Source organism: Pelodiscus sinensis, chromosome 2 (assembly GCF_052426305.1).
Source record: "Pelodiscus sinensis isolate ZL-2025 chromosome 2, ASM5242630v1, whole genome shotgun sequence".
In the NCBI taxonomy this organism is placed as follows: domain Eukaryota; kingdom Metazoa; phylum Chordata; order Testudines; family Trionychidae; genus Pelodiscus; species Pelodiscus sinensis.
The window spans coordinates 5086666-5110052 of record NC_143053.1 but is presented as its reverse complement, the minus strand read 5'-3'; the positions used below and the strand labels follow the sequence as shown (position 1 = coordinate 5110052).

The following is a 23387-nucleotide window of genomic DNA, read 5'->3' as shown; positions in this document are numbered from 1 at the left end:
CAGCTGCTCAGTGGCAGACCCTGGAACAGAACCCACGTCTCCCAAGCTGTGGTCCAGTGCCCATCCATTAGATCGCAAGGGCGCAGACAGAGAGAGGAGACAGAGGCTCAAGACAGCGCAGGAACATAAGAACGGCCGTACTGGGTCAGACCAAAGGTCCTTCTAGGCCAGTATCCTGTCTGCCGACAGTGGCCAGCACCAGGTGCCCAGAGAGGGTGGACCGAAGACAATGATCAAGCGATTTGTCTCCTGCCATCTCTCTCCAACCTCTGACAAACAGAGGCCAAGGACACCATTTTATCCCCTGGCTAATAGCCTTTTATGGACCTAACCTCCATGAAATTATCTAGCTTCTCTTTAAACTCTGTTATCGTCCTAGCCTTCACAGCCTCCTCTGGCAAGGAGTTCCACAAGACATATTAAGAGGCCCCAGTTCTTGGAGTGTTCCAAGCACCTGCCCTCTGGAAATCTGCCCCTTTGGGGTATCAGGTGAAGCAGCAAGTCCTCAAGGTATCCCCCAAAACACTAGTCATTGTGGAAAGAGCCAGGGTTGGGAATGCCCGGGGTTAATCCGCAGCATGCTCCCCAGCGAAATGTCAGAGAGCGGACGTCACCGGCCCTGGCTGCTTACGGCTTGCTACAACCACAGCCCTGCTCCTGAAAGAGATGCAAGCGCAACGTCAGGTGCAATTATCCTGCAGCCACGGTTTAGTGGCGCTTCAAGCACCATGCTAAGCTCTTATCCTGAGTGCGGGGGAGCTGGTCTATGACGCAGCGGTGGCCACCTCTCTCCCGGACATCCATTCCCACAGCCCAGACAGATCCAATGCAGATTAGTGAGCAGTATTAACGCTGAACTCTGGCCAGGCAGAAAGCTTTGAATATCGGCAGCCACAAGTTAAGTAGGGTCACCAAGCGGGCAATTCCGAATTCCTGTCTCTGAGCCAATGGCTTTCCAAAGCAAAGTGGCTGGATGCAAAGGGGGTTGTGAAATGGTACCAGGTTATTTTTTGGAAAAACAAATAAAGCAGCAGCTCGGAAAATAATCAGCGTCACCACAGGGGTTTCAATGACAGCAGGCTGCTCCCAGAGATAGAGAGAGCCAGCCTCGCTGGACACTGGAGGACAGAAAATTCTCTGCCTTTAACAAAGTTCCCATTGGCCTGGATGATTTCCTGCACGGAAAAAGGGATTTTAAGCAACTTATTCAAAGATATGCTCTAATTAGTCATCCATCATTAGGCTCACTGGCATCAGAGAACCAGCAAGCATAATCGGGTTAGTCATGAGTTCAATACTGTCCCATAACAAAGACGTCTAAACCCCTCCCCTTACGGCAATCCATGGGGGTACGTCTACACTACAACGTTAATTCGAACGTTAATTAGTTAATTCGAACTAAGCTAATTCGAACTAACGGATCTAGACTAAAAAACTAGTTCGAATTAGCGTTTTGCTAATTCAAACTAGCATGTCCACATTAAGTGGAGCCTGAACCAGGCTTAAGGATGGCTGGAAGCAGTGCCGGCAGGGCATCAGAGGAGGACTTAGAGCGTGGAGCTGCTGTCTCAGGCTAGCCGAAGGCTGTGCTTAAAGGGTCCCGACCCCCACCCCGGACAGACAGTTCTCAGGGGTGCCCCGCTTGCAAAGCAGTCCTGGCTTGGAGTGCCCGGAGTACCCACACTGGGCACATCACAGCACTCGGCCATCAGACCGGCTGCACTTGCCGCAGGCTGCCATCTGGGGAGAGGAGGCAATTGGGGGGCTGCAGGAGAGCTTCCACCCCCAGAAGCCCACAGAGCCAGCCCAGTCCTCCCCATCGGGAGCTCGTACCCCATTCCTCCCTCACCTCCTTCCACTTACCCTTCCCTAGCCCCTCTTCCTGATGTACAAAATAAAGGACAATTGTGTTCAAAAATAGAATCTGTCTTTATTGAACAAAAGTGGGGGAGACTGGGAAAAGGAGGTGGGAGAGGGGAAGAGAGAGGGTGGGAGAGGGGGAGAGAGGGGAGAGCAACTACAATGATCAGGTGTTGGAAACAGGTCCCATGTGAAGAGAGGCTAAAGAGACTGGGACTTTTCAGCTTAGAAAAGAGGAGACGGAGGGGGGACAGGATAGAGGTCTCTAAAAGCAGGAGTTGGGTGGAGAGGGTGAATTAAGAAAAGTTCTTCATTAGTTCCCATAAAGAAGGACTAGAGGACACCAAAGGAAAGGAATGGGTAGCAGGCTTCAAACTAATAACAGAAAGTTGTTCTTCACAAAGCAAAGAGTCAACCTGTGGAACTCCTTGCTGCAGGAGGCTGTGAAGGCTAGAACTGGAACAGAGTTTAAAGAGAAGTGAGATCAAGTCATGGAGGTTGGGTCCATGGAGTGGTATTAGCCAGGGGGTAGGAGTGGTGTCCCTGCCCAAAGTTTGTGGAAGGCTGGAAGGATGGCACGAGACAAATGGCTTGGTCACTGTCTTCGGTCCATCCCCTCCAGGGTCCCTAGGGTTGGCCGCTGTCGGCAGACAGGCTACTGGGCTAGATGGACCTTTGGTCTGACCCAGGACGGCCATTGTAAGCTCAGGGCTCAGGGTCGGGGGTCTCAGTGGACCCCCTTGATTTTCATGCCAACCTGCTCCTGGGTGGCCAGGCTGGCAGCTCTCCTGCCCTAGACGGCCACTTTCCTGTTCCTAGTGCGGAGATCGTGGACGAGGTCCATGATGTCCGCACTAGCCCAGGCGGGTGCCCGCCTCTTGCGGTCCCGGGCAAGCTCCCGGGAGCTGCCAGCCTGGTCCCGGGAAGAGGGGGAGGGCTGGGGGGCATCGGGTGGCTGGCTCGAGCCATGCCAGGTGCAGGGTCTGCTGGCTGGGTGCTGGCAGGCTTGCACCTGGCACGGGCACCGTAGCCAGCCCGTGCCCCTTTAAGGGGTCAGGGGCCGGGAGGGGGGCAGAAGAGTTTCCCTGGTGTTGGCCAGAGTGGCCACCAGGGAAACCTGGGGAGGGCTAGCCTCCCACTAGTTCGAATTAAGGGGCTACACACCCCTTAATTCGAACTAGTAAGTTCGAACTAGGCTTAATCCTCGTGGAATGAGGATTACCTAGTTCGAACTAAGCGCTCCGCTAGTTTGAATTAAGTTCGAACTAACGGATCGCTAGTGTAGCGTCTATGAAAGTTAGTTCGAACTAACGTCCGTTAGTTCGAACTAACTTTGTAGTGTAGACATACCCTGGGTGAGGATGCTGGCGAGCCGGCCAGACGGGACGATCCTAACAAAATCTATCTGGGACCTGCTTGAATCGCTCAGGCAAAGCGAAGGGACCACGTGGCTGACATCTCCGTGGACTGACTAATGCGCCCAGGCCTGGAGTAAAGCGCCAACTGGCGCAGGTTCACACGGACACCCGAGGCGATCCCTGGCCCGGCTTGGGATTTCACTCTGCGTGCGAGCTGGGTTTGGAGAGGAGAAAAGCAAAGAACTCGTTGAACTGGTTCTGGCCAGGGGACGTTCTAAATCTGGGATGGGCAAGCGAGAGGTGGGGGGGGAGGGAAGACAACGCATGGGGAACGGATCCCTTTCTCCACCACCGATGCAGCAAGGGGCGTGGTCTAAAGAGACCGGAGATTAGGGCTTAATTTTCTATTTACCAGCTGTTCCCGGCATGGGCCATGTTCTTATTCTGAGGCACTGGGCGCTGCACAGCAACACCCCGCGGGGACTTTTGTGCTTCTCGAGATCCACTTTACATGTCCCCACAATGTTGACAGCTCCCAGCTAACAAGGTCTGATGTGTTCAGGAAGGACGCAGGTCATGATACATCCCCTCCTCCCCTCCCCCGGCCTTCCCATCCCTCAGACAAAACAGAGACACTTCCTCTAGTACAGCGGGTCCCAAACTTTTCGGCATCACGCCCCCTTTTTGATTTGATTTTGAGAACTCCCCCTCCCCCCCAAAAATAGCAGCAAAACTTGGGGTGGAATTGATGGGGGGGTGTGGCTGGGTCGCCTGGCGCGCCCCCCCGGAATGTCTTCACGCCCCCCAGTTTGGGAACCCACGCTCTAGTAAGTGAAATCTGAGACAAACACGCAGAAGAGACACAGGCTGGTGCTTAAAAGCCCTGGACTGGGATTCCCACAGGAGCTGGATTCACACCTTTGCTCTGCTACTGATTTCCTGTGTGAGCGTGGGGAAGCCACTCCTCTCTGGGTCTGCTGATGGGGAGCCGGGGAAAGGGGGCAGCTGCCCCCTCTGTCTGGCCATTCAAAAGGAGCCTCCAGCCGCTGCCACCACAGCACCAGAGCCCTTTAAATCTCCGCCGGAGCACGGGCCTGGGTGTTCCGCACGGCTCTGAGGGCTGCCTGGTGGCGGGGAGGGAGAGCCCGTGTGGTGCTCCAGCTCCGCCCCCTAGTCTGAGGCTCCGCCCCTTCCAGGAGCACAGAGCTGGCCCCCACCCACCTTGTCCAAGGGCCCGGCAAGTCGATTGCTCCTCCTGCCCGCCCCGCTCTATGTTCATTTCTCCATATGTAAAATGAGGATCATTCTTCTTGGCTGTGTCTGGTTACTACGTGCGTGGTAGGCCAAGCACGACAGAGCCCCAATTTTAGCTGGCACCTCTGGGCTGATATAAATAATACAAGTTCACAACTGGCTTTTCCCGTTCAGTGTCCTCTTTTCCCCTACAGCCTTCAGTGTAGTCTGCCGAAGAAGAAGGGGGAAACGTACTGGATTTCACCCCCCCCCCCGCAAGAGTTACGCAATTTCAGCTAAATTCATTAAGCATGAAACCGACGTGCTTTGTGAAATGCACCAAATTCCCCCAATCTGATTAAGTCGAAAGCTGAGAGTTTATTTGTTACCTAACCTCCTCTGAAAAGCAGAGCATGCTGGGGTACAGAAAATCATTGCGACTCCCCTGAAAACATCTAGGACATGGGTTCCCAAACTGGGGGGCATGAAGAAATTCCAGGAGGGGTGCGAGGCAACCCAGCCTCTGTCCCCAACTCCCATCTAGTTTTGCTGCCCTAGTCAGTTTCTTTTTTTGGGGCTCAACAAGCTTTGCTGCTATTTTTTGGGGGGGGGGGAAGGAGGGGAGAGGGCATAAGGATTTTTCAAAAAAAATCAAAAAGGGGGCGTAATGCCAAAAAGTTTGGCAACCACTTATCAAGGGGGATAACCCCACCTCCACCAGGTCTCTCATTCCCCACAAGAGGCCGTAGGGAAGTCACTAAAATTAGGGAAGTTAATATTAAGCCAACTTCTTATGAACTCCTTCCTTTCATATCACCACATCACCGACTGCAGCAATGTATAGAAAATGGAAATCTCTCGGATTTCAGATGAATTTTGTCTTAATCTTAGCGTACATCTACACAGCAACATTATTTTGAAATAACTAGTGTTATTTCGGAATAACTTAGTCCGTGTCTACACAGCAGGCAGTTATTTCAAAATAATGTCGAAATACTGTCAAGCTGGAGGACTTCTAACTCCGACTCCTGTAACCCTCAGGCTACGTCTACACTGGCCCCTTTTCCGGAAGGGGCATGTTAATTTCAGCTATCGTAATAGGGAAATGCGCGGGGGATTTAAATATCCCCCGCGGCATTTAAATAAAAATGTCCGCCGCATTTTTCCGGCTTTTAGAAAAGCCGGAAAAGAGCGTCTACACTGGCCCCGATCCTCCGGAAAAAGCGCCCTTTTCCGGAGGATCTTATTCCTACTTTGAAGGAGGAATAAGATCCTCTGGAAAAGGGCTTTTTTTCCGGAGGATCGGGGCCAGTGTAGACGCTCTTTTCCGGCTTTTCTAAAAGCCGGAAAAAAGCGGCGGACATTTTTATTTAAATGCCGCGGGGGATATTTAAATCCCCCGCGCATTTCCCTATTACGATAGCTGAAATTAACATGCCCCTTCCGGAAAAGGGGCCAGTGTAGACGTAGCCTCATTGTACGAGGAGTAAGGGAAGTTGGCAGAAGAGCGCTGTATTTCGAAATAAGTGTTGTGTCGATGCTCCCTATTTCGAAATAAGCTACACAATTGACGTAGCTCAATTTGCGTAGCTTATTTTCTGTTAAGCCCTGCTGTGAAGATGCACCCTTAGGCTGTGTCTACATTGGCAAGATTTTGCGCAAAAGCAAGTGCTTTTGCGCAAAAACATGCTGCCTGTCTACACTGGCAGGGAGTTCTTGCGCAAGAACACTGACGTTCTACTGTGTGAGATCAGGGCTTCTTGCACAAGAACTGATGCTCCCGCTCAGGAATAAGCCCTCTTGTGCAACTGTTCTTGTGCAAGAGGCCAGTGTAGACAGGCAACGTGAATTTCTTGCACAAGAAAGCCCGATGGCTAAAATGGCTAGTGGAGCTTTATTGCGCAAGAGAGCGTCTACACTGGCACGGATGCTTTTGCGCAAAAGCACATGCCGGTGTAGACGCTCTCTTGCGCAAATACTTTAACACAAAAACTCTTGCGTGAAAAGTATTTGCGCAAAATCTTGCCAATGTAGACGTAGCCGTAGTGTTTTCTATAAAGCCCATCACTGGATTTATTAAGGACATTTTATCAATCAGTGATCCCCTTTGATATTTCTCTCCTCTTTGTGATGAAGCAAAGGGTTAAGGGATCGATCAACTACCCACTGAAACCAAGCGAACACTAACGTCGGTGTTGGATCTGATCCCAAGTGGAATGTAAGGATCACACAAAAACTTCATGTCTTCGCCCTGCGTTCCTAGGCAAACGAGAGCTGATAATTGAGTAGCTAGCTCTCTGCTTTGCTCACCGTAATACCGCAGGGAGTAGGGTGAGTTTCTCATAAGGAGGAAAATAAATCAATTTAGTACAATAGCACTTTGGATAAAAATGGCAGAGCAGCAACGTTTCTGGGGCCACCAACCATCGGGAAAGGCTCCCAGTGCAAACAACACGGGAAAGGAAATGACACACAGAGGTTACGTCGCACCAGAAGCCCGGGGAAGTGAAAGCAAGGCCACAAGGCAGAACGGTGAATAGGATACGTGTCTTTCAATGATGCCTCGAAGAGGAAGCGTAGGTTTTCTCACAGAAGTTCTCTGCACCCACTCAAGTGTCCCACCCTTTCCAGGAGCCCTTCCCTCCACCGCTGCTCCAAGTAGCGGTTCAAGCATTGTACGATCTAGCCTCGCATCTCCCTGCAGACCATGGGGTTGGGAAAGATCTCAGGGAAGTCAGGTGGGTCAGCGCTCAGACCAGGACACCCCACGGCAAGCTAGCACGAGGCTGTCTACCTGGGCTGGGCAGCTCACTCGCAGCGGTAAGGCCAACCCACCTTTGGAAACCAGCTGTTCCAGAAACATAATGCATCTGCATCAACAGCCTTTCCTGCCCATCTGCCCCATGGCCCGCCTTCCCCCCCTACGCAGAACCACACAGGTCTCACCTGGCTGTGCTCTCTCGCCCGGACGCTGGCGTTTCGGGTGGGGCAGGCTCAGCTGCCACCTGAAAGAGATTGTATCAGCTTGGTCCTTTGGGAGGCCGTGGCCGTGTGGAAAGGAGACCACGGGCCACTGCGTTCCCCATCGCAGAGATGCCGCTCAGCGAGAACCGTGTGCACAGCGCCCGACTGATTCCCCGCTCCTACAGCCATGTGGGCCCTTGCAACTCTCAGGCAGGCTGACGTTTTCCATCCAACGGACCTCACAAATCCACCCCCCGAGCAGCCCTGCTAGGCCGCCCCGAGTTCCCAGGTGGACGATGCTGGGTTGATGGAAGAATTCTTCCAGCGACCTCGCCCCCATCTCTCAGGGAGGTGGGTTATCTACCCTGAGAGGTGCCCCTCTTCCGGGAGGTGTAGATGGTTTCTAGGCTGGGGGCTGCAGCAGCGCAGCTGTGCCTTTGTTGCGTTTCATAGAACAGGACGCTAGAACTGGAAGGGACCTCCAGAGGTCATCAAGACCAGTCCCCTGCCGTCACAGCAGGACCAAATACTGTCTAGACCATCCCTGACAGGTGTCTGCCCAACCTGCTCTTAAATATCTCCAGAGATGGAGATTCCACAACCTCCCTGGGCAACTTATTCCAGTGTTTAACCACCCTGACAGGTAGGAAGTTTTTCCTAATGTCCAACCCAAACCTCCCTTGCTGCAGTTGAAGCCCATTGCTTCTTGTCCTATCCTCAGAGGCCAAGGAGAACAATTTTTGTTTCTTCTTTGTAACACCCTTTTAGGTGCTTGAAAATCGCTATTATGTCCCCCTCTAAGCCTTCTCTTTCCCAAACTCAACAAGCCCAGTTCTTTCAGCCTTCCTTCACAGCTCAGGTTTTCTCGACCTTTCATCATTTTTGTTGCTCTTCTCTGGACCCTCTCCAATTTCTCCACATCTTTCTTGAAATGTGGTGCCCAGAACTGGACACAATACTCCAGCTGAGGCCTAATCAGTGTAGAGCAGAGTAGAAGAATGACTTCTCGTGTCTTGCTCACAACACTCTGGTGAACGCAGCCCAGAATCATGTTTGCTTTTTTTTTTTTTTTGCAACAGTGTCCCACTATTGACTCCTTGTGGTCCACTCTGACCCCTAGATCCCTTTCCGCAGGGCTCCTGTCTGAAGGGTGGGCAAGCCCCAAGTGGTCACACTTTCAGATTAACACGCTGCCTTCAGTGGACACACTCACGAAGCTTTTACCCGACTGGCTTTGGAACCCAGTGCTGCACCAAACGCAGCTCTAATTATTCCACTCTGCGCAGCTCAGCCTTTTGCAAGCACAGGGCATGTTTACTCTACCCGATGCAAGCAGCCAGCCTGGGATGCGGCTGGGGCGCTAGAGGGGATGCTGATGCAGCAAGAAAAATCTCGTGGCACAAGGGGGCGGGGTCCAAGGTTTCCCTAGTCTTTGCGATCACTACACTCTGCCGTGGGCTGCCCAACGTATGCTCCTCCTGGAGGTGTCTCAGCCCTTCAGCTGGCTGCCCAGCCCCGCTCTCGAGGGAACCAGACACCTCACCCTCCAACTGCAGCCAGGAAACTGCCGTTGCCCGCTACCGCCACACCAAAGAAGAGGATCAGCACGCCAGGGCAACACGGGCAGAAGGCAGGGTGTGTTAGCCATGGCGATACAGCTTTCAGGCCTGGGTCTCTGCTCCAGAGAGTGTTTGGGGCTGTGTTCCCCTGTCTGACTTTTGATATTCTTTTATCCTTACTAACCTGTGTGGACAAAGACCACAGACTCTGGCTGTTGCACATGCCCACAACTAGACGGGGTTTTTTACATAATGAGGAAAGAGTAGGAATAGAAAGAGAAGGAATAGAGCTAAGGAGCTGCTGGATACGGTGGGCATTTGATATATGAATGCACAATTCCTCTCACAATCCTAGATACTAAAATGGGAAGGGAACTCAAGAGGTCATCAAGTCCAGCTTCCTGCCCTCATGGCAGGACCAAGCACCGTCTAGATCATCCCTGACAGGTGTCTGTCCAACCTGATCTTAAATATCTGCAGAGATGGAGATTTTCCCAGGCAATGTATCCCAGGCTACGTCTAGACTGGCATGATTTTCCGCAAATGCTTTTAACGGAAAAGTTTTCCGTTAAAAACATTTGCGGAAAAGAGCATCTAGATCGGCAGGACGCTTTTCCGCAAAAGCACTTTTTTGCGGAAAAGCGTCCGTAGCCAATCTAGACGCGCTTTTGCGCAAAAAAGCCCCGATCGGCATTTTCGCAATCGGGATTTTTTTGCGCAAAACAAATCTGAGCTGTCTACACTGGCCCTTTTGCGCAAAAGCTTTTGCCCGAACAGGAGCAGCAAAGGATTTCCGCAAGAAGCACTGATTTCTTACATGAGATCGTCAGTGTTCTTGCAGAAATTCAAGCGGCCAGTGTAGACAGCTGGCAGGTTTTTCCGCAAAAGCAGCTGCTTTTGCGGAAAAACTTGCCAGTCTAGACACAGCCCAAGTGTTTAACCACCCTGACAGGTAGGAAGTTTTTCCTTGTATCCAATCTAAACCCCCCCTGCTGCAGTTTAAGCCCATTGCTTCTTATCCTTGACTTCCTGGATTTTCCATGCAAGTCTCCCTCTGAGCACAGACCAGTTCTCAGCCTCACCCTGCTAAACCCGTACACTCCGCCAAGACCACAGCTCTGGGGGACGCGACTCCATGCCCTTCATGTGACGTACTCCATCCCTAGTGCATTGTGGGCGCTCTGTGCGTGCAGGGGCGGCCCTAGACTAGCTGCCAGGGACTGGCGCTGTAGGCGAACCATGCAATCGGCGCCCCCACCTCCAAACCCCTCGATGATACTGCACCACCATTTGGTGCCCCATTTAACTTGGCCCCCTAGGTGACCGCCTAGTTCGCCTATATGGACGGGCCGCCCTTGTGTGCGTGTGTATAAACACACTGTCCTCCGGCTGCTGCCAGCTTTGCGTTGGGAACATCGCGCTTCGCCCCTCACTCTCACGCTGAGGGTCTCTCTAGAGCCGGGTTAAGAGTCAGGAGGAGGGGAAGGGATCGCAGCCGGCGCGGGGTTCCCAAAGCCTTTGAGACGTACCTGCCTTTCCTTGGCCTTTTCCTCTTCCGGAGCTTTCGACGCGGCTTCCAACTTTTGGCGAGAGGCCTCATTCTCAGCCGCCTCTTGCTTGAGAGAGCTTCTTAGCAAAAACCGACAGACAGAATGACAGGAAAGCGGGTGTGCCCGGCCGGCCCGTTTGCAAAAACGCGTGAACCAACGAGGCAGCAAAACCCATTTCTGTTCTCTCCCCAAAGACCTAGCGCGAGGTGAGCCACCTTGCGGCCCATCGGGAGCCTGCGAGACGTTGTGTTTACCGACGCCCAGAGGCAGGGCTGCCAGATTCTGCAGGCTTGTCGTGTTTTTCCTCCCGGTGTTACGAAAACGACACGCAGGTGAAGCCAGGGCACATGAGGGGAGGTGGGCGCTGGCTGCACACAGCACTGTTTGGGAGAGCCGAGCACTCCCTCTGCCTCCAAAGCGCTGTCGCGGTGCCATCGGCCCACCCCGCACGTTCTAGCTACGCCAGCGCCGCGAGCAGAACGACCCCATCCCAGGAGATCGTCTCGGTTGTGACAATCTTGCGGCCCACGGGAATGAAGAAGGCCCCCTCGCTAGCCTGGGTTGCCCATCGCTGATCTATCAGCTTTTCTGCTCATTCACCACATTAAAGTTTAGGACCCTCCGGAGCCGGGCTAACATCCTCTTCAAAAGAAACATAAGAATGGCCAGACTGGGTCAGAACAAAGGTCCATCTAGCCCAGTGTCCTGTCTGCCCACAGTGGCCAATGCCAGATGCCCCAGAGGGAGGGAACACAACAGGGAATCCTCACGTGATCCCTCTCCTGTCACCCACTTCCAGAGAAACAGAGGCTGGGGACACCATCCCTACCCATCCTGGCTAATAGCCATTGATGGACCTAACCTTCCTGAATCTATCTAGCTCTTTTTTGAACCCTGTTAAAGTTCTAGCCTTCACCACATCCTCTGGCGAGGAGTTCCACAGGTTGGCTGTGCGCTGTGTGAAGAAAACCTTCCTTTGGTTTGTTTTCAACCTGCTGCCCATTCATTTCATTTGGTGACCCCGCCTCTCATCACTAATCCGCACATTTCTCAGGAGAACTACCCCTGCCGTTAGTCACAGGACGGGACATTTTCTGGCAGGGCTTGGGGAGCAGGGCTGGTCGCTCCTTGACACAAGGAGGGGGAAAAGCTGGCATCCCCCCCCCAATGTCGGAGGGCTCCAATCCAGCTAAGATCACCAGCAGCAATGACACGGGTTCCAGCCTAGCCCCAGTGGAAAAGTCATTCGCATCCCGGAATCCACCATAACATTCAGCACAGCTCGCAGTCTTCTGCTCCAGAGAAAGCAACGCTTGACACCAGCGGTTCTCAGACGACGGGGCAGCTCAACCCCCTTCTGACAGTAAACATTACTGCAGGACCCGGGAGGGGGGTGGGGGGGAACACGCCTGAGCCCGGCCACCAGGTGGGAGGCCCCAAAGCCAAAGGCTTCTGGCCTGTCACTTGAGTCCTGCCCCTGCAAGTCTAACACCAGCCCCGATGGCCACTTTGGGGTCCCGACCCACAGTCTGGGAACTGATAGGTTAGACCTCGGGCACTGGAACGGCAGGGGGTGAAGAGGAGGGGACCGGGTCCAGACCGGAGAGCACCGAGGCAGCTTCCTAGCAAATCCGCCGTTCTGCGGCTCTAACGGGCCACCGAGGCAAGGGAGTGGGCCCTCCCTCCGCCCAGTGGGCCACAGGATTGAAATGGTGAAGTGGGTAAACTGAGGCCCACACATCCCTTCGCTGCCCCCTCCCCCGACCCCTCACTGTGCGAGAGGGGGAGGGGGAGGGGCGCCCCGTCCACACACAGGACCACACCGGGCCAACAGCTTGCACTCCCCTGTTCCAGTTGCTCCATCTCCCCCTCCCTCCCGGAGGATGTCCCGGCAAGTGAATTAAAAGACAAAAGTTACCTGCTGATGACGTTTTCTTGCAGCGGCTTCTCCTTGGCTCGCGGCTGCTTCTTTTTCTCTTTCAGCGCCGGGGGCTACATGTCGGAAGCAACAGCACGGAAACAACACCCGGTGGGGAAGGGCAGCGTGTGTCCGGAGTTCAAACGCTGCCGCTTCCCCGCAAAGAGAGGCAGAACAGAGGGGCAATGTTCTCCCTCCAGACTACAGGAGGGGTCCCGGCTATTCAGCTCGTCAAGGAGCAGGCTAAGGGGGAGGGGTGTTTACAGGCTCTAAGTACCCACATCCCGGGCACATTTTTGATCCAGATTGGCAGGGGTTCGAAGAGATCGGCTCCCGCGCCAACAGGAAGGACGAGGGGATCGCCAGGGTCTCTTCTGGCCTTACAACTGATCCGTCGATGGAGGGGCACAAGGCGGCCCTGGAGAGAAAGGTCCGAGTGCGGAGAGTCTCCAAGCCCTCTCCAGAAGTAATGCAAAGTCTCAGCCCGGCTGGCTTGAAGCTTTATCCCCATTTTACAGAGAAGGGAACTGAGCCCCGCAAGCTCAGGGCCCACTTCCCAGAAGCGCTGTGCACCCAAAACTCTAGGCCGCGGGTTCCAAACGATGGGTCGTGACCCAGCACTGGCGGGTGGAATGGCGGCACCGGGGCTCGTTACAGAAGGGGGTCAAGTGACTAGTTGGGGGGCTAAGGCAGCTCCCTGCCTGTCCTGGCAGCACAGACCGCGCTGCACCCCAGAAGCAGGCCCAACTTCTAGGTGGGGGAAGCGCACAGGACTCCACGCACTGCCCCAGCCCCACACTTCTATTGGCTGGGAACCTGCTGTGGGCTGCTTCTGGGGCGCAGGAGAGGCAGGAAGCTGCCTTAGCCCCTGCTCCCCCCTCCCCGCTGCCCGGGAGCCAATCAACCCCCTCCTGTCCCAGCTCTGACCCCTCCCCCAAGCCAGAGCCCCCTCCTGCACCCCAAAGCTCCATCCTCAGCCCCAAGGAGCCCCCACTCCAGTCAAATGATGTTGGGTCGCGGCATCAATGATTTTCTTCAGCTAGGTCATGAGGAAAAAAGGTTTGAAACCCCGCTGCTCCAGCTGACGCCAACAGACTCAGAACACCCAGCTCCCGGCTGTCACCCTCACCAAAATCACACCGCCGGGTCAGAGACAGAACCCGGGATCCTCCAAGTCCCCTGCTCTAACCACTAAGCCACGCTCCCTCCCACAGCAGGGAGAGTGAGTTTTTGAGTCCATCGTTTAATGCTCCCTGCCACATTCTAAAGCTGAAAAAACCAACAGATTGAAAGCACCTGTACGGACTCCCAACCCTCACGGTGCCCCACGAGACAGGGCAGACACCCCCTGCTGCAGAAGAGAAACTGAGGCACGGAGCCACTAAGTGACATGCTCAAGGTCTGACAGCTGAAAACACAGTCTGGGAGAAACAACCTTTCCCAGACAGATGAGTAGGCAAAGAGCAGAAGCTTCTTTTATAAAAGCAGGCAGACCGTCGCTTCTTGCTTGAAAGGCCAACTCCCTCCTACCTGGTCCTTTCGCTGGGCTTCCTCCCACGGGCTGGTCAGAGCCCCTGCTCTTGGTTTCTTCTCCTTCTCTTCTCCCGTCTGCTCTGGGACATTCTTCCTTTTCCTTGAAAAAGGAAAGAAAAACTCTGGCTATGTCTACACTGGCGGGTTCTTGCACAAGAACATCTTGAGCAAGGGTTCTTGTGCCAGAAGTCTTGCACAAGAACACGTTCACACTGCCACGTGCGAGATGTGCTTTCACGCAAGAGCATCCACGGCCGTGTGGACGCTCTCTTGCACAAGAAAGCTCGGATGGCCATTTTAGCTACAGGGCTTTCTTGCACAAGAAACACCTGCCGCATGTCCGCATTGCCTTCTTGCGCAAGAGCTGTTTTTTACACTAGTGAAAAAAAAAGAGCGTAGCTCTTGCGCAAGAAGCCCTCTCTTACCACGCCGTACTGTAAATCTTCTTGCGCAAGAGCGGGCGGGTAGTGTGGACGGTCTGCGGGTTCTTGCGCAAGAACCCGCCAGAGTAGATACAGCCTGTGTGTGATGGGGAAGCACCCAGCGGAGTTAGGTTCCTCGTGGTTAAGGCCACCAGCTAACACCACACCCCCCTTACAGCCCGCTCTATTAGCCTCGTTCAGCACGGCCCCTTTAATTGACAAGGTTTCTTTCTCTCTTTCCGCCCCCTTCTCCCCTCTCTTTCTGCTATTCATTTGCTACTCTGGACCCCTTGCTCCATTCATCGGAGGAAGTGGGCTGTGCGCACGAACGCTCATGAGACCCACGACGTGGTTTCTTTGTCTCTAAGGTGCTGCGGGGCCGCTCGCTGTCGTTTAAGTTTCTCTCAGTTGCAGACTAACACGGCTCCCTCCTCTGAGACCTCACCCTGAGTTACTGGCCTTCCTAGTTTGGAGTGAGTAAGGCAATGGAATGATCCTATTGCAGGCATGTCCAAAGTCCGGCCCGTGTTCTGGTTTAATACGGCCCCACAGGTAATTTGGCAATATCTATCTTTTATGGCCCCCAACGAATCCATATGTATTGAGATGAATACATTGTAAAATCTCAGTTAATGTCAGTTGGTCTAAATCCGTTATAAATATATTTGGACACAACATGTATACTTGGTGTTATGTTCCTGTTCGTATTTTTTGAACTTAAAAGTTGACAGACAATCTTTATTACCAATAATATGTAATGTACTTTACAATGTTCCTGACATATATTTCAGCTGCCTGGATTTTTTTTTCATCTGGCCTTCAGATATGAAAGGCAGAGTGATTTAACACCTGTTTAGATTGGTCATCCATGTGACGAAATGAAAAGTATGCCGTTTGCAATAAACTTTGCATAAAATAGTTAATTTGCATTTAATTTGAATGGTTCAAAGAATGTCAGGCAAAATGGTCGGCCCTCACGCATGTTCACTTCATCAAATCTGGCCCTCTTTGAAAAAAGTTTGGACACCCCTGTCCTATTGCAACTGCAGCTGAGTTCCCTGGGGCTATTTTCTACAGTGCATAGACGGCAACTCAATATCTACCCCATCACTGCACCGCGGGTAACAGCAAAAATGCAAATAAAACCCTGATCTTTTTTCTGAGCTGCGCTAAACTACCAGCCAACACGCTGGCACAGGCTGTGTTCAGGAGTCTAGCCCCAGAATACAAGCCTGCTTGACAAAGCACTGGTTGGGTTGATTGCGTTGGGATTGGTCCTGCCTAGAGCAGGGGGCTAGATGTGATGACCTCCTGAGGTCTCTTCCAGCTCTATGGCGTCTATGAATTCCTCCTTCTCTTCTCCTGTGGAACTCCTTGCCGGAGGAGGCTGTGAAGGCCATGACGTTAACAGGGTTAAAATAAGAGCTAGATACATTCCGGGAGGTGAGGTCCATTAATGGCTATTAGCCAGGATGGGGAGGAATGGTGTCCCCAGCCTCCGTTTGTCAGAAACTGCGAATTGGTGACAGGGGAGGGATCGCTTGATAATTCCCTGCTCTGTTCATTCCCTCTGGGGCACCTGGCATTGGCCTCTATGGGCAGGCAGGACACCGAGCTGGATGGACCCAGTGTGGCCGTTCTGATGTTCGTACGCTCTCCCCTGTGCCTTGGGATCAGGCCCCATTCGTGGTTTCAAGAGAGGACAATGCCTCTGAGGAATTGCTCTCAACGGTTCTGGCATTCGTCCCGTCTCCTCGGGATGCGCCAGCCAGGCTGACACAGCCAGAGCAGGGCTGGAAGCAACTAGTCGCCGATTCCATCAGCAAATGCCTATCGGATTGTCCAGTAGAGACTCGACCAGCCACTTCCCCACCCCTTGCTGCCTCTATCAGAGAGAGGCAGCAAGTGGGGGCGGGGAGAAGCAGGAGCCGGTGCTGGGGGGGAACCAGTAAAGCCAGTTCCCCCCAGGACCGTCCCTGCAGGGGAGGCAGCAGCACGAGCCAGGACTGCTTCAGGACAGGCGCTTGAACATTTCAAACCAGAAGTGCTGCAGAGAGCGGGAGGCGAGGGGGGACTCAAGCAGGACCCGCTTGCCCCGTGCTCCCTGCAGCGGCTCCCCATGCTGCCTCTATGAGAGGCAGCAAGGGGGGGACAGGAGCCGATGGGGGGAGCCAGTTTAAAAGCTGGCGCCCCCCCCCCACCGTGGTGCCACCTGCTCCCCCCCGTTGCCTGTATCAGAGGCAGCTGGGGGGGGGGGGGGGAGGGGGAATGAGGACACTGCTGCAAGCCCATCCACAGGGGTCCCAGCAGGGAACTGGGGACCCCGGCGACGGGGGCTGTTGCCACCAAGCAACCGCAGGGCTGGCTGCCACGACCGAGCAGTCCCAGCGTGTGCTGAGCCCTTCAAACGCAGAGCCACAGCACGGGTGGCTCCCGGAGCCCGACAGCTCAGTCCCGGCTCAAGTCAGCTCCTGGAGCTACCCCCGGCGCGGCTCTGCAGAGGCGCTTACCGACTAACGGTACAGTCGATACGCTCATCGCATTTTACCAGCCATAAGCCAGGCCACACGCAACCCCTAACTCCCCGGAGCCATTTCAGCAAGACGTCTCTGGTCAAAATGTCTCCTCCATCTTGGACAGGGGCCCTGGAGCTGTTTTTAGGGGGGGCCTCCAAACCTGTTTGCGTCTCCCGCCGCCCCAGGCCTGGGTCACACCGAGGGCTGCCCAATCCCCCACGCCGGACAAACCAGAGGCCCTTACCCTACATGGCATCCCGTCCGTCTGGTCAGGGCGAGTTGACAGCCGTAGCCACAGCTGGAGGCAGCAGCAGAGCCCCGGGTGTGGGGCAGGACCCGGATCGGCTGTGCCGCCTCGAGGGCGGGTGCCCTGGACCCCAGGGACGGAAGCTGCAGAACTTCCAGGGGGTGCCAAAGCCGGTGGGGCCGGCAGGCTCCTGGAGTGGAGGGGCTGCCCGGAGGCTGGGGCTGGCAGAGGCCAGCTCCCGGGCACGGAGAAGCCGGTTGGAAAACCCGGGGGCACCTCTACTTCCCACGCCTATGATCCTGGATGGCCTCATTAGCACAATACCCGAGTAGCTCCCCAGCCTTAATCCTCACCAAACCCCCGGGGATACCGACGGGACTATGCCCCTCAACCCCCTGGCGTGGGCCACTGTCGGCAGACAGGATGCTGGGTTGGATGGACCTTTGGTCTGACCCGGGGTGGCCGCTCTTATGTTCTGTTTTAAACAGGTGGGTAACTGAGCCCCGGAGACACGCAGCTGCTAAAAACTGCCGGGTAGCCAGAGCGCCACGGGCGGTGGGACAGGCCAGCATCCAAGCACGTACCTAGGTTTCTCAAATGGCATCCTGCTTGGGGCGGGTAGCCCCTCCGGCCACCCACACCTCACTGCTGTGTTTAGCACCCCACGTACGTCTAGCTGAGATGGCGGTTTTAGCTCCCGCTGCAATGCGGACACATCCTAAGTGACTGGCCCAAGGTTACACCTTAAGTCTGTGTCACAGCCGGAAATTGCACCTTTAGAGTCCCAGGCTAATCCCGGACCCACTGGACCTTCCTTGCTGGTGTCACAAGCAAGCATCCACACGGTTTGTTGCTGGAAAGCCCCTTACAAACTGTGTCTTTGCTGATAACAGCAGATGCTCGTCACTGGTCGGGAAGATACGACCAGCTGTATCCAGGTATCTCCCATGCTAGCGGAGCAAAAAAATGTGGGAGGGCGGGGGGGGGGGGAGGGTTGGTGAAACTGCTCCTTGTGAGGAACAAGGACCTGCTGGTCCCTCACCCAGCAAACCTAGGAGTGCAACCCCCTTCTCATTGAAAACACTTTTACAAATATTTAACACTATTATCAATGCTGGAGGTGAAGCCGGGTTTGGGGTGGAGGCTGGCAGCTCACAACTCCCTTCACATCATAACCTCGTGACCCTCTGAAGGATCATCAAATCCTAGGGCTGGAAGAGACCTCAGGAGTCATCAAGTCCAGCCCCCTGCCCAAAGCAGCACCAACCCAAAGCAGCACCAACCCCCACTCAATCATCCCAGCCAGGGCTTTGTCAAGCCGGGACTTAAACACCTCTAGGGATGGAGATTCTCAACCTTCAGTTTGAGAACCTTCAATTTAAACCCTTAAGCAAAAGGTGACAGGTAGGAGAAGCTCGTGTATTTTATACTAGTGAAGCTAGAAGCTGCAGACCCACATTTAAAAATATTTAATTAAACAAACGACACTATCAAGGAGTCCAATGGGATTGAGACACTGGCCGGCCAACACACTTAGCTCTCAAAGCCCCAATTTAAGTCACCCCTATTCCATGACGTTATGGTCCATTATTGCTGGAGCTGGAAAGTACCTACTTGTTCCTGTCATTCTTGGACTTCAGTGATGAAGATGCTGTCTGCTCAGTTTCGTGATGATTCCCAATGTCCTTCTCGTCGGGCAACTTGGTGCTATCCGTCATGGTGCAAGTTCACCTCTGCAAAAGAAAGAGCAGCACCAATCAAAGGCGTAAGGCAGGGGCATCGCTAGTCCTGCTAAGTGCTCGCTGGTTGCGGAAAAGTTGCAAGACAACTCCAGTGGGATCTTAAACCACCGCGTCTTTGAGTCGGGTAAAAAGTCTGGGCAGCACGCTCAGTGGGTGGTTCTACCAAGAATGCGGCAAAGCATGGCAAGCAAAATGCATTTTCATGCTCAGGTCCTAGATCAAGCAATGAAAGAAGAACAGCTCCGCGCAAAACTAGCATATCATGGCGAAACACGCAGCGTGGGCTCCGACGGAGCAAAGCCAGCCAGGCCAACAGGATTGCCCAGGGAGGTTGTGGAATCTCGTTGGCTGTGTCTAGACTGGCAAGCTTTTCTGCAAAACCATCTGCTTTTACGGAAAAACTTGCCAGCTGTCTACACTGGCCGCTTGAATTTCCGCAAGAACACTGACGATCTCATGTAAGATTGTCAGTGCTTCTTGCGGAAATATTATGCTGCTCCCGTTCAGGCAAAAGCCCTCTTGCGCAAATCATTTGAGCAAGAGGGCCAGTGTAGACAGCACAGTGCTGTTTTGCGCAAAAAAGCCCCGATGACTAAAATGGCGATCGGGGCTTTTTTGTGCAAAAGCACGTCTAGATTGGCACGGACACTTCTCCACAAAAAGTGCTTTTGCGGAAAAGCGTCTGTGCCAATCTAGATGCTCTTTTCCGAAAATGCTTTTAACGGAAAACTTTTCCATTAACAGCATTTCCGGAAAATCATGCCAGTGTAGACGTAAGCCCATCTGTGGAGATATTTAAGAGCAGGTTAGATAAATGTCTATCAGGGATGGTCTAGACAGTATTTGGTTCTGCCATGAGGGCAGAGGACTTGACTCGATGACCTCTCAAGGTCCCTTCCAGTCCTAGGATTCTATGATTGGTCACATTTTTCTTAACAAGCTGTAAAATTCGAGGATGCCGAGAACAGACTAGACACGCTGCTGGTATTTTCATTATTGACGGTTTGCATGAGCATAACCCACAAAAGCCAGCGGCGGGACTGGGACCTTTTTGAGCAGAGCATTGCGCTGGCCATCTGCATAGGCAAGACACATACAAGCGGTGGGGGAAACTGAGGCACGGGACGGTGTGGTGACTTCCCAAAGCCACATTGCAGATCAGTGATGGAGATGGGATTAGAACCCAGAACTTCCAGCTATGTGCTCCATCACAGAATCCTAGGGTTAGAGGAGACCTCAGGAGTCATCAAGTCCAACCCCCTGACAAAAGCAGGACTAATCCCAACTCAATCATCTCAGCCAGGGCTTTGTCAAGCCGGGACTTAAACACCTCTAGGGATGGAGATTCCACCCCCTCCCTCGGAACCCAGCCCAGCGCTTCCCCCCCGCCTAGGGAAATAGTTTGTCCAAATATCCAACCTAGACCTCCCCCACTGCAACTTGAGACTGTTGCTCCTTGTTCTACCATCTGAGAACAGCCTCTCTCCATCCTCTTTGGAACCCCCCTTCTGGTAGCTGAAGGCTGCTACCAAATCCCCCCTCACTCTTCTCTTCTGCAGACTAAATCGGCCCAAATCCCTCAGCCTCTCCTCATAAGTCACATGCTCCACCCACTAGGCTATCCTGCCACCAGCGAAGCGCCACTCAACAAGATCCGTCCAATGGGTTGAATAATAGCTGGGGCGCATGGACTGGCACATGGCAGCTTTACACAGAGAGTACCAGGAACACGCCCCGGGGGGGGGGGGGTTCTAATAGAGACACCTTGGAATTCTAGACCCCTGGTGATCAGAGCCTCTCACAGCACTTTCTAATATTAATTCTCGCAAACGGAGCACCCAGACCCGGAGGCCTCGCGTTCGCCATCCTAGGCAACACTTCCATAAGAGCGTTTCTGCACTGGGGGGCTCGCTCATTTGCAAAAGTAGCTCCCATCCCTCACACGTACCCAGGGCCCTTTGGTTGAGGGCTTTATTTAAAAACTAGAAGATTAACCCAGCGTGGCGCGGGTCCTTCACTCGATCAAGGTTTGTTTTTCTTCATTTGAATCATGGCTCAGGGGCGGAGCTGGGAAGGAGGGGGGTCAGGATGCCGTTGCCCCAGGAGAGAGGACAACCCATAAGAACATAAGAAGGGCCACACTCATGCCTCAGTTTCCCCCACCACTTGTATGTGTCTTGCCCATGCAGATGGCCAGCACAATGCCCTGCTCAAAGAGCTCCCAGTCCCACCACTGGCTTTTGTGGGTTACGCTCATGCAAAGGTCCATCTAACCCAGTGTCCTGTCTGCCAACAGTGGCCAATGCCAGATGCCGCGAAGGGAGGGAACACAACGGGGAATCCTTACGTGATCCCTCTTCTGTCATTCATTTCCAGACAAACAGAGGCTAGGGACAACATTCCTACCCATCCTGACTAATAGCCATTGATGGACCAAACCTCCATGAACTAATCCAGCTCTTTTTTGAACCCTGTTAAAGTCCTAGTCTTCACCACATCCTCTGGCAAGGAGTTCCACAGATTGATTGTGTGCTCCGTGAAGAAGCCCCAGCCCTGTCTCACTGCAGCAGCTAGGGGCCAGGTGAGAAGCTCCTCTCCATGGTCACTGCAGCTCCAGCGAGCGAAGTCGCGGGAGAGGTGCATGTCTCCCAGCTGGGGCAGGTCCAGGTTTCTCTGCGCCCTGTACTCTCCAGCCAGACTGAGGAATGCAGGAAACTGTGCACTTTGCACTCACTCCCTGACGAAGGGGAACTGCTAGCAATGTTCCTATATGAATGAATCAGGGGTGGGGAGCTTCAGCCCCCCCGACTTCCCTAAAGGGCACCTTGAGGTGGAAAGCTCGGGGCTGAGATAATCCCAGATTGGGTGGGGTGGGGTGGGGAGCACACCCACAGCTAGTCCCTTTCAACTGCCTGGTGATTCTGTCTCTTTTGTGCATGGTTTGATGAGACGCAATCCCATTCCAGGCTCATCCCGTTGTCCTGGCACAACCAAACTCTGACTTTGCTTTCAATTACCATAAGAGGAAGCTGCCTGCCAAATTTGGTGGTCCTAGCTCTTACCATTTAGGTGCAGTTCTTGAACAGACAGACAGAAACTCTCTAAAATATACAGGAGATTTCGTTTTTACTAGGAATCAGTGTTTATTGCTCCCACCACAAAAAGCAGGTGAGAATCAGTGGGAAACCACGACGAATAATTTTTTTTCTGGGTAAATCCTGGGGTTTAATTTGGTGCATGGCAGGACAGGGGAATAAAAGATTCAGTAGACTGAACTCCATTCATCAACGCAGTAATGACGTTTGCTGCAGAGCGCAAAACCCCATCTCTGAGTCTAAGAAAAAAACACCCGTCTCTAATCCCCAAACACAGCTTTGCACTGGAACAAACCGGTCAATGTTGCAGACTTAAACTGTTGGTTTAAGCGGTTACATTTCACTTTGGGACCACACCATCTGCAGCACGTACCCGCAACTTCGCCCGTGTTGCCTGGTTTTTGAAAACGTTCGGGTGCATCCTGGTGCAGAGCTGCTCCAAGCTTTGAGGGTAAGAGGTGCAGAGGAGTGCAGGGAGAGGAGACAACAGACTCTCCAGCACACACACGCTCTGTGCCTGCCATGCACCCCCTGTCTCTGCCCCACTGTCTCTGCCCCCCGACCCCCTCAGTCACGCGCACACTGCCCCACACACTCAATCTGTCTCACAAAGCCTATCTTTCACACGCCAAGGCTACGTCTACACCGGCACCCTTTTCCGGAAATGCTTAAAACGGAACAGTTTTCCGTTATAAGTATTTCCGGAAAAAGCATTTCTACATTGGCAGGATGCTTTTCCGGAAAAGCACTTTTTCCGGAAAAGCGTCTGTGGCCAATGTAGACGCGCTTTTCCGCAAAAAAGCCCCGATCGTCATTTTCGTGATCGGGGCTTTTTTGCGGAAAAGACTACTGTGCTGTCTACACTGGCCCTTTTCCGGAACAGTTTTTCCGGAAAAGGACTTTTGCCCAAACGGGAGCAGCATAGTTTTTCCGGAAAAACACTGACAATTTTACAGTAGATCGTCAGTGCTTTTCCGGAAATTCAAGGGGCCAGTGTAGACAGCTGGCAAGTTATTCCGGAAAAGCGGCAGCTTTTCCGGAATAAGTGGCCCAGTGTAGACACAGCCCAAGTGTCTCTCTTTGACCTGCATGCTCACCGGCTTTCCCGTCCTCTGTAGCCCGTAGCCCCACCTCTTCTGCCCGAGGCTCCGCCCCTTCTGGGCAGGGGGCACGGACCCATCCCGCGATGAGTCATTGGACCCACCGTCCTGCAGGAAGTGGGGTGTCGAGCGCCCGCTGACACAGCTGGGACTGACCCGGGTGAGGCTGACGCTGCTGGGCCCAATCCCGTTCCACCCCAGTTGCCAGTTTCCCATGGCTTAATTCCTCAACATCCCTAAAACAGGTTAAGCCCCTCCAATGCGAGGCGCCGCAGAAGCGCGCAGTAGTT

General features: G+C 53.6%; 1 protein-coding gene across 2 annotated transcripts in view; it reads right to left on the bottom strand.

Moving 5' to 3' along the window:
• TOP1MT (DNA topoisomerase I mitochondrial) overlaps nt 1–23387 on the bottom strand; it is a 62337-nt gene that overhangs the window by 36761 nt on the left and 2189 nt on the right. The window contains exons 3-7 of one of the 2 annotated variants that reach the window (XM_089776143.1): nt 18775–18893; nt 13973–14075; nt 12443–12516; nt 10504–10603; nt 7398–7456 (exon numbers count right to left, since the gene is read on the bottom strand). In XM_089776143.1, the coding sequence (XP_089632269.1) occupies nt 7398–7456; nt 10504–10603; nt 12443–12516; nt 13973–14075; nt 18775–18878 (440 nt within the window). In that variant the 5' untranslated portion in view covers nt 18879–18893. The remainder of the gene's footprint in view (nt 1–7397; nt 7457–10503; nt 10604–12442; nt 12517–13972; nt 14076–18774; nt 18894–23387) is intronic. The other variant, XM_089776144.1, reaches the window with a different exon arrangement.